Source organism: Pseudoliparis swirei, chromosome 21, assembly GCF_029220125.1.
Source record: "Pseudoliparis swirei isolate HS2019 ecotype Mariana Trench chromosome 21, NWPU_hadal_v1, whole genome shotgun sequence".
NCBI classification, from domain to species: Eukaryota; Metazoa; Chordata; class Actinopteri; order Perciformes; family Liparidae; genus Pseudoliparis; species Pseudoliparis swirei.
This window is the reverse complement of record NC_079408.1, coordinates 18,564,926-18,576,439: the sequence shown is the minus strand read 5'-3', so window position 1 is coordinate 18,576,439 and position 11,514 is coordinate 18,564,926. Positions and strand designations below refer to the sequence as shown.

General features: G+C 41.5%; 1 protein-coding gene across 1 annotated transcript in view; it reads right to left on the bottom strand.

Moving 5' to 3' along the window:
- Positions 1–1,257: 1,257 nt before the first annotated feature.
- Positions 1,258–11,514, bottom strand: part of htra3b (HtrA serine peptidase 3b) — a 34,183-nt gene continuing 23,926 nt past the window's right edge. Inside the window, exons 5-10 of the mRNA XM_056442843.1 lie at positions 3,360–3,554; positions 3,215–3,247; positions 2,936–3,050; positions 2,801–2,858; positions 1,945–2,040; positions 1,258–1,837 (exon numbers count right to left, since the gene is read on the bottom strand). Coding sequence (XP_056298818.1) covers positions 1,669–1,837; positions 1,945–2,040; positions 2,801–2,858; positions 2,936–3,050; positions 3,215–3,247; positions 3,360–3,554 — 666 coding nt within the window. The 3' untranslated portion in view covers positions 1,258–1,668. The remainder of the gene's footprint in view (positions 1,838–1,944; positions 2,041–2,800; positions 2,859–2,935; positions 3,051–3,214; positions 3,248–3,359; positions 3,555–11,514) is intronic.

The window sequence follows — 11,514 nt, the reverse complement described above, 5'->3', positions numbered from 1 at the left end:
CGAGACAGACGAGACCTCAGTCGAGACAGACGAGACCTCAGTCGAGACTGGCGAGACCTCAGTCGAGACAGACGAGACCTCAGTCGAGACAGACGAGACCTCAGTCGAGACAGACGAGACCTTAGTCGAGACTGGCGAGACCTTAGTCGAGACCTCAGTCGAGACAGACGAGACCTTAGTCGAGACAGACGAGACCTTAGTCGAGACCTCAGTCGAGACAGACGAGACCTCAGTCGAGACTGGCGAGACCTTAGTCGAGACAGGCGAGACCTCAGTCGAGACAGACGAGACCTCAGTCGAGACCTTAGTCGAGACAGACGAGACCTTAGTCGAGACCTTAGTCGAGACAGACGAGACCTTAGTCGAGACTGGCGAGACCTTAGTCGAGACCTCAGTCGAGACAGACGAGACCTTAGTCGAGACAGACGAGACCTCAGTCGAGACAGACGAGACCTTAGTCGAGACCTTAGTCGAGACAGACGAGACCTCAGTCGAGACTGGCGAGACCTCAGTCGAGACAGGCGAGACCTCAGTCGAGACAGACGAGACCTCAGTCGAGACCTTAGTCGAGACAGACGAGACCTTAGTCGAGACCTCAGTCGAGACAGACGAGACCTTAGTCGAGACAGACGAGACCTTAGTCGAGACCTTAGTCGAGACAGACGAGACCTCAGTCGAGACAGTCGAGACCTTAGTCGAGACAGACGAGACCTGAGTTCACATCTTGTCAGTCTTGACTACGGTCTTGTAAGTTGATTCAGTAAATAAAGAGACATTAGTGATTCATGGTGTGGAGGATGACCTTAAGTCCTTGGGGTGCTAGACAGATGTTCATCCAACAATTTAATGTTAGTAAATCAAGCTGTTCCTCTGGTCTGGCACATTGAGAAGAAAGCTACCTCCCTTGGGTTTGGATTGGCCTGTTGTGGTGCAGTGGACCAGCTCTTTACCCTCTGATGTATACTACAGGAGTCATTAGAGTTTTGTGGACTGATGTTTATTTATGGAGGCTTATCGGGCGACTATGGTTCAGTGGGTAGTAGGCTTGTCTTTCAATCAGGGGGTTGGAGGTTGAATCCCCGCCCTAGTCGATGTGTCCTTGAGCAAGACACTTAACCCTGAGTTGCTCCGTGTAGCTGTGTCTACGGTGTATGAATGTAACAGGATTGTAAGTCGCTTTGGATAAAAGCGTCAGCTAAATGACATGTGATGTAATGACCCGGTTCCCCAAGACAGAAAAAATGCTATAGAGCAAAGTCACCATTATTTAAAAACATCTTTTTATGGGACATTTTCAATTCAACTGTACATTCATCAAGATTTATTTGTATCTTTCTGTGATGAGAATCATGAAAATGCTGCCAAACAGCCATTAGTGCCTCATATCAACATCAGCTTCCTGAGGTACTTGTACAGCAAATGTGTCTCCAGGTTAAAAACAAGACTGAAATCAAAGTAAAACATAACATACATTATATGGGTTCATGTGAGTCTAGGGTGTACATGTGTGCACCTGTTCCAAAGCGTGGCCGGGTCTGAGCAGATGGAAGGCACCGTTGTACATCCTGAAGTTAACAGCTCGTTGCCATAGCACCAGAAGTTCCTCTGCTCTGGGGCAGAACTTCCACCGCGTTCTGTCACAAACATGTCGGTCCGAGCGTCCGGTCTCTACTGCATGATGACGTCGGGTTCGATGTTAAAGAGCAGGTCGTCGTTGCCCCTCCTGACCTCCAGCAGCAGGGCCGTCTCCTTCAGCAGCGCCCCCTGCAGGTCGGCCGTGGCCATGAGCGGTTTCCCATTCAGTTTCACAATGATGTCGCCATCTTTGATGCCGCCTCTGGAGACAAAGAGAGGAACCAAGAGAGAGCGTGTTAGAGGTAAAGTATTCATTGTAGTACAAACTGTGTACTGCTGTTGTTTGAGGAGTGAATAATAAACACCTACTTCTGTGCAGGTGAGTGAGGAACAACTTCATGAACATAAATCCCACTGGTAACATCGGGGAAGTCTGGGTTCTGTTGTTTGAGTTCTTCAATTAACCTGGAACCAGGACATAAATACATCATCGAAACCAGTGGTCCTCAAATGAGGGTTACGTAAGATTTATAGATTAATATTTAAAATGAGCATCCATTAGAAAACAGTTATTTAATAAATATTCAATCACATGTAGGTGTAAGTTCATCAACTGAATTGTATATATTCTATATTAAATCTGACACGGATGGCACAATGCTGTGTTTTTCATCTTTTTTTTAACCCACAATGCTTTGCAGTGGTCAGGGGGAGCTCGGGTTGAGAACCACTGATCTAAACAATATTTAACTGTTTCAATGCAGGAATCACAAGGTGTGTACATACGTATACACACTGTATTTATATTTAACCTTTGCGTAAGAGAGCCTCATTATCTTGAGTGTCCTTATGAAGATAGACTGTCATAAAATATAAGACCTATAACACAAAATGTCACAAAATCTGAATTTGACAAAATTTGACATTTTCAAATTCACAACATAAAAGATGTCATCATAGGAGTAACCCAAATGTCACCTTAAAACTACCCATAGTTGTCCTGTCTAAAACATAAACCAATGAATACGATTTTTTACATAATAAACTGAGTTGAATTGAATAATCTAAAATACTAAAAATCCATTTTACAGGCCATGTGAGATGACTCCTAAAAACAGACGGCTTCAGAGAGAGACAGTGGAATGTGTCACTAACAATAACTTTTAATCTGACCAGCAAAGACTCATTGTCCGACATGTTGAGTAGATTAGTAGTTCAGACTTACGTTGGTGTGATGGTCAGCATCCTGATGCCAATGAAACGCTTCTTTATGGACCTCACATCTGAAAGAGACTCCGGTTAGTTTCTGTATATTCACACTCGACACTCGAGGTTCTGTCCCGCTGATGTCACTGCAGACCTTTGCTGTGCTTGTCCAGGGAATCGTTGAGGAAGCGCGTGATCCTGTCGGAGGGAATGGCAAAAGATATTCCTGCTGCGACCTTCAGGGTGTTGATGCCGATCACCTCCCCGTCCTCAAAGAGACACAGTCGGACAGAGTCAACGTCTAGCTGCTGTTTCAACCACTAATCACAGCAAATGCAGTGATTGTGCAATTTATGTTGAAAGTTTAACAACCGGCCACATCAAGTCTTATTTTAAAGCCGAACAACTTTGAGGTAGGAAACCCAAAGCGTACCAAGTTGACAAGAGGTCCTCCGGAATTCCCGTACTGTGGAGGAAAACACACACACACACACACACACACATTAGTGTACAAACCATCTCACGACTTACAATCATTCTGACCCTAAAGCACGTTCCCCGTCTCTCCGTATTCTCACGTTGATGATGGCATCCGTCTGGACGTAGTCCATGTCGGAGTCCCGGAGGCCCAGCTCCTTGCCGTCTCTCTGGGCGGTGCTGACGATGCCTGTGGTGACGGTGTTCTGGAGGGCGAAGGGGCTGCCGATGGCAACCACGAACTCCCCGGGCCTCAGGTCTGCACTGTGGCCCAGGAACAAGATCGGCAGTTTCATCTGGGAAGAGGAGCAAAGGGGACGATCATGCTGTGACAGGATGTAGGATATTCATTCACTTCAGTTTATTTTGTAAAGCCCATTATCACACATCACAACCTCCCCTCAGAGGCTTTACAATCTGTACACAGAGACATCCCTGACCTTTGACCTTTGACCTCACATCGGATCAGGAACAACTCCAAAGAAAGAAAAAAAACCTTTCAGGGGAAAAAAGGGAAGAAACCTTCATGAGAGAACAGAGGAGGATCAATAGATGTCATGTGACCAGATGAACAATAGATGTCATGTGACCAGATGAACAATAGATGTCATGTGACCAGATGAACAATAGATGTCATGTGACCAGATGATCAATAGATGTCATGTGACCAGATGAACAATAGATGTCATGTGACCAGATGAACAATAGATGTCATGTGACCAGATGAACAATAGATGTCATGTGACCAGATGAACAATAGATGTCATGTGACCAGATGAACAATAGATGTCATGTGACCAGATGATCAATAGATGTCATGTGACCAGATGATCAATAGATGTCATGTGACCAGATGAACAATAGATGCCATGTGACCAGATGAACAATAGATGTCATGTGACCAGATGAACAATAGATGTCATGTGACCAGATGAACAATAGATGTCATGTGACCAGATGAACAATAGATGTCATGTGACCAGATGAACAATAGATGTCATGTGACCAGATGAACAATAGATGTCATGTGACCAGATGAACAATAGATGTCATGTGACCAGATGAACAATAGATGTCATGTGACCAGATGAACAATAGATGTCATGTGACCAGATGAACACTAGATGTCATGTGACCAGATGAACAATAGATGTCATGTGACCAGATGAACAATAGATGTCATGTGACCAGATGAACAATAGATGTCATGTGACCAGATGGACACTAGATGTCATGTGACCAGATGAACAATAGATGTCATGTGACCAGATGAACAATAGATGTCATGTGACCAGATGAACAATAGATGTCATGTGACCAGATGAACAATAGATGTCATGTGACCAGATGAACAATAGATGTCATGTGACCAGATGAACAATAGATGTCATGTGACCAGATGAACAATAGATGTCATGTGACCAGGTGAACAATAGATGTCATGTGACCAGATGAACAATAGATGTCATGTGACCAGATGAACAATAGATGTCATGTGACCAGATGAACAATAGATGACATGTGATTAGATGAACAATAGATGTCATGTGACCAGATGAACAATAGATGTCATGTGACCAGATGAACAATAGATGTCATGTGACCAGGTGAACAATAGATGTCATGTGACCAGGTGAACAATAGATGTCATGTGACCAGATGAACACTAGATGTCATGTGACCAGATGAACAATAGATGTCATGTGACCAGATGAACAATAGATGTCATGTGACCAGATGAACAATAGATGTCATGTGACCAGATGAACAATAGATGTCATGTGACCAGATGAACAATAGATGTCATGTGACCAGATGAACAATAGATGTCATGTGACCAGATGAACAATAGATGTCATGTGACCAGATGAACAATAGATGTCATGTGACCAGATGAACAATAGATGTCATGTGACCAGGTGAACAATAGATGTCATGTGACCAGATGAACAATAGATGTCATGTGACCAGATGAACAATAGATGTCATGTGACCAGATGAACAATAGATGTCATGTGACCAGATGAACAATAGATGTCATGTGACCAGATGAACAATAGATGTCATGTGACCAGATGAACAATAGATGTCATGTGACCAGATGAACAATAGATGTCATGTGACCAGATGAACAATAGATGTCATGTGACCAGATGAACAATAGATGTCATGTGACCAGGTGAACAATAGATGTCATGTGACCAGATGAACAATAGATGTCATGTGACCAGATGAACACTAGATGTCATGTGACCAGATGAACAATAGATGTCATGTGACCAGGTGAACAATAGATGTCATGTGACCAGATGAACAATAGATGTCATGTGACCAGGTGAACAATAGATGTCATGTGACCAGATGAACAATAGATGTCATGTGACCAGATGAACAATAGATGTCATGTGACCAGATGAACAATAGATGTCATGTGACCAGATGAACAATAGATGTCATGTGACCAGATGAACAATAGATGTCATGTGACCAGATGAACAATAGATGTCATGTGACCAGATGAACACTAGATGTCATGTGACCAGATGAACAATAGATGTCATGTGACCAGATGAACAATAGATGTCATGTGACCAGATGAACAATAGATGTCATGTGACCAGATGAACAATAGATGTCATGTGACCAGATGAACAATAGATGTCATGTGACCAGATGAACAATAGATGTCATGTGACCAGATGAACAATAGATGTCATGTGACCAGATGAACAATAGATGTCATGTGACCAGATGAACAATAGATGTCATGTGACCAGATGAACAATAGATGTCATGTGACCAGATGAACAATAGATGTCATGTGACCAGATGAACAATAGATGTCATGTGACCAGATGAACAATAGATGTCATGTGACCAGATGAACAATAGATGTCATGTGACCAGATGAACAATAGATGTCATGTGACCAGATGAACAATAGATGTCATGTGACCAGATGAACAATAGATGTCATGTGACCAGATGAACAATAGATGTCATGTGACCAGATGAACAATAGATGTCATGTGACCAGATGAACAATAGATGTCATGTGACCAGATGAACACTAGATGTCATGTGACCAGATGAACAATAGATGTCATGTGACCAGATGAACAATAGATGTCATGTGACCAGATGAACAATAGATGTCATGTGACCAGATGAACAATAGATGTCATGTGACCAGATGAACAATAGATGTCATGTGACCAGATGAACAATAGATGTCATGTGACCAGATGAACAATAGATGTCATGTGACCAGATGAACAATAGATGTCATGTGACCAGATGAACAATAGATGTCATGTGACCAGATGAACAATAGATGTCATGTGACCAGATGAACAATAGATGTCATGTGACCAGATGAACAATAGATGTCATGTGACCAGATGAACACTAGATGTCATGTGACCAGATGAACAATAGATGTCATGTGACCAGATGAACAATAGATGTCATGTGACCAGATGAACAATAGATGTCATGTGACCAGATGAACAATAGATGTCATGTGACCAGGTGAACAATAGATGTCATGTGACCAGATGAACAATAGATGTCATGTGACCAGGTGAACAATAGATGTCATGTGACCAGATGAACAATAGATGTCATGTGACCAGATGAACAATAGATGTCATGTGACCAGATGAACAATAGATGTCATGTGACCAGATGAACACTAGATGTCATGTGACCAGATGAACAATAGATGTCATGTGACCAGATGAACAATAGATGTCATGTGACCAGATGAACAATAGATGTCATGTGACCAGATGAACAATAGATGTCATGTGACCAGATGAACAATAGATGTCATGTGACCAGATGAACAATAGATGTCATGTGACCAGATGAACAATAGATGTCATGTGACCAGATGAACAATAGATGTCATGTGACCAGATGAACAATAGATGTCATGTGACCAGATGAACAATAGATGTCATGTGACCAGATGAACAATAGATGTCATGTGACCAGATGAACAATAGATGTCATGTGACCAGATGAACAATAGATGTCATGTGACCAGATGAACAATAGATGTCATGTGACCAGATGAACAATAGATGTCATGTGACCAGATGAACAATAGATGTCATGTGACCAGATGAACAATAGATGTCATGTGACCAGATGAACAATAGATGTCATGTGACCAGATGAACAATAGATGTCATGTGACCAGATGAACAATAGATGTCATGTGACCAGATGAACAATAGATGTCATGTGACCAGATGAACAATAGATGTCATGTGACCAGATGAACACTAGATGTCATGTGACCAGATGAACAATAGATGTCATGTGACCAGGTGAACAATAGATGTCATGTGACCAGATGAACAATAGATGTCATGTGACCAGATGAACAATAGATGTCATGTGACCAGATGAACAATAGATGTCATGTGACCAGGTGAACACTAGATGTCATGTGACCAGATGAACACTAGATGTCATGTGACCAGATGAACAATAGATGTCATGTGACCAGATGAACACTAGATGTCATGTGACCAGATGAACAATAGATGTCATGTGACCAGATGAACAATAGATGTCATGTGACCAGATGAACAATAGATGTCATGTGACCAGATGAACACTAGATGTCATGTGACCAGATGAACACTAGATGTCATGTGACCAGATGAACAATAGATGTCATGTGACCAGATGAACAATAGATGTCATGTGACCAGATGAACAATAGATGTCATGTGACCAGATGAACAATAGATGTCATGTGACCAGATGAACAATAGATGTCATGTGACCAGATGAACAATAGATGTCATGTGACCAGATGAACAATAGATGTCATGTGACCAGGTGAACAATAGATGTCATGTGACCAGGTGAACACTAGATGTCATGTGACCAGATGAACAATAGATGTCATGTGACCAGATGAACAATAGATGTCATGTGACCAGATGAACAATAGATGTCATGTGACCAGATGAACAATAGATGTCATGTGACCAGATGAACAATAGATGTCATGTGACCAGATGAACAATAGATGTCATGTGACCAGATGAACACTAGATGTCATGTGACCAGATGAACAATAGATGTCATGTGACCAGATGAACAATAGATGTCATGTGACCAGATGAACAATAGATGTCATGTGACCAGATGAACAATAGATGTCATGTGACCAGATGAACAATAGATGTCATGTGACCAGATGAACAATAGATGTCATGTGACCAGATGAACAATAGATGTCATGTGACCAGATGAACAATAGATGTCATGTGACCAGATGAACAATAGATGTCATGTGACCAGATGAACAATAGATGTCATGTGACCAGATGAACAATAGATGTCATGTGACCAGATGAACAATAGATGTCATGTGACCAGGTGAACAATAGATGTCATGTGACCAGATGAACAATAGATGTCATGTGACCAGATGAACAATAGATGTCATGTGACCAGATGAACAATAGATGTCATGTGACCAGATGAACACTAGATGTCATGTGACCAGATGAACAATAGATGTCATGTGACCAGATGAACAATAGATGTCATGTGACCAGATGAACAATAGATGTCATGTGACCAGATGAACAATAGATGTCATGTGACCAGATGAACAATAGATGTCATGTGACCAGATGAACAATAGATGTCATGTGACCAGGTGAACACTAGATGTCATGTGACCAGGTGAACACTAGATGTCATGTGACCAGATGAACAATAGATGTCATGTGACCAGGTGAACAATAGATGTCATGTGACCAGATGAACAATAGATGTCATGTGACCAGATGAACAATAGATGTCATGTGACCAGATGAACAATAGATGTCATGTGACCAGATGAACAATAGATGTCATGTGACCAGATGAACAATAGATGTCATGTGACCAGGTGAACAATAGATGTCATGTGACCAGATGAACAATAGATGTCATGTGACCAGATGAACAATAGATGTCATGTGACCAGATGAACAATAGATGTCATGTGACCAGATGAACAATAGATGTCATGTGACCAGATGAACAATAGATGTCATGTGACCAGATGAACAATAGATGTCATGTGACCAGATGAACAATAGATGTCATGTGACCAGATGAACAATAGATGTCATGTGACCAGATGAACAATAGATGTCATGTGACCAGATGAACAATAGATGTCATGTGACCAGATGAACAATAGATGTCATGTGACCAGATGAACAATAGATGTCATGTGACCAGATGAACAATAGATGTCATGTGACCAGATGAACAATAGATGTCATGTGACCAGATGAACAATAGATGTCATGTGACCAGATGAACAATAGATGTCATGTGACCAGGTGAACAATAGATGTCATGTGACCAGATGAACAATAGATGTCATGTGACTAGATGAACAATAGATGTCATGTGACCAGATGATCAATAGATGTCATGTGACCAGGTGAACAATAGATGTCATGTGACTAGATGAACAATAGATGTCATGTGACCAGGTGAACAATAGATGTCATGTGACCAGATGAACAATAGATGTCATGTGACCAGATGAACAATAGATGTCATGTGACCAGATGAACAATAGATGTCATGTGACCAGATGAACAATAGATGTCATGTGACCAGATGAACAATAGATGTCATGTGACCAGATGAACAATAGATGTCATGTGACCAGATGAACAATAGATGTCATGTGACCAGATGAACAATAGATGTCATGTGACCAGATGAACAATAGATGTCATGTGACCAGATGAACAATAGATGTCATGTGACCAGATGAACAATAGATGTCATGTGACTAGATGAACAATAGATGTCATGTGACTAGATGAACAATAGATGTCATGTGACCAGATGAACAATAGATGTCATGTGACCAGATGAACAATAGATGTCATGTGACCAGATGAACAATAGATGTCATGTGACCAGATGAACAATAGATGTCATGTGACCAGATGAACAATAGATGTCATGTGACCAGATGAACAATAGATGTCATGTGACCAGATGAACAATAGATGTCATGTGACCAGATGAACAATAGATGTCATGTGACCAGATGAACAATAGATGTCATGTGACTAGATGAACACTAGATGTCATGTGACCAGATGAACAATAGATGTCATGTGACCAGGTGAACAACAGATGTCATGTGACCAGATGAACAATAGATGTCATGTGACCAGATGAACAATAGATGTCATGTGACCAGGTGAACAATAGATGTCATGTGACCAGATGAACAATAGATGTCATGTGACCAGATGAACAATAGATGTCATGTGACCAGATGAACAATAGATGTCATGTGACCAGATGAACAATAGATGTCATGTGACCAGATGAACAATAGATGTCATGTGACCAGATGAACAATAGATGTCATGTGACCAGAATGAATCATTACACAGTAACAACACATTCAATGAATAAGAGTGTATGAATAGTTGGTCGTAGTCATGGACCACGATCCAGACCTCCACGATCCATCAGGCAGATGGAGGTAAGAAGTTAAAACAAGTCCCAACTGACCTTCGTTCCAAATCTCTAATTCAAGCCACGGCCTCATCATGTTCTGCTTAAGTATAACGGTTGCAGTTTTTAACTTGTGGTTCACGTGAAAGGTTAAAGGCACCCAAAGAACAAACCTGGTTTGGGTTTCAGTAACCGAGTGTGTTACAAAGCGTTACGTACGTAAACTGACTGACGTGATGTAAGTTAAGTTGCGTACATTATTTATTTTAAATGTGTTGCATTCCTCATCTGTCTCCTACCCGAGCTTAGACCTCCTATCTTAACCTAAATGTATCGCCGGTCTGTATCTTTGATCACGATGTTCTGTTAGCTTTGGACAAGCCATAGAAGGGCGAGGGTTAGCCTATTCTAACCCTACGAGTCATACAGCATGCCACTCATACACGGTCTGGGAACTCAAAGCATCATCACACGGTGGGTGTTTCTGTTGCTCTCTTCATGGCCATACAGGCCTAACAACAGTGTAGCCGCCATCTTTGAATCCAGGACTCTCCAGGGTCTAGGTTAACACCTCCAACCCCAAGAACAAACTCTTCAAGCGTACAGTTATTTTTGGACAATTAATGCTTGTAATTTACTCCCTCATCATATACACTACTGTTCAAAAGTTTGGGGTCACTGACAAATGTCTTTATTTTTCAAAGAAAAGCACTGTTTTTTCAATAAAGATAACATTAATCAGAA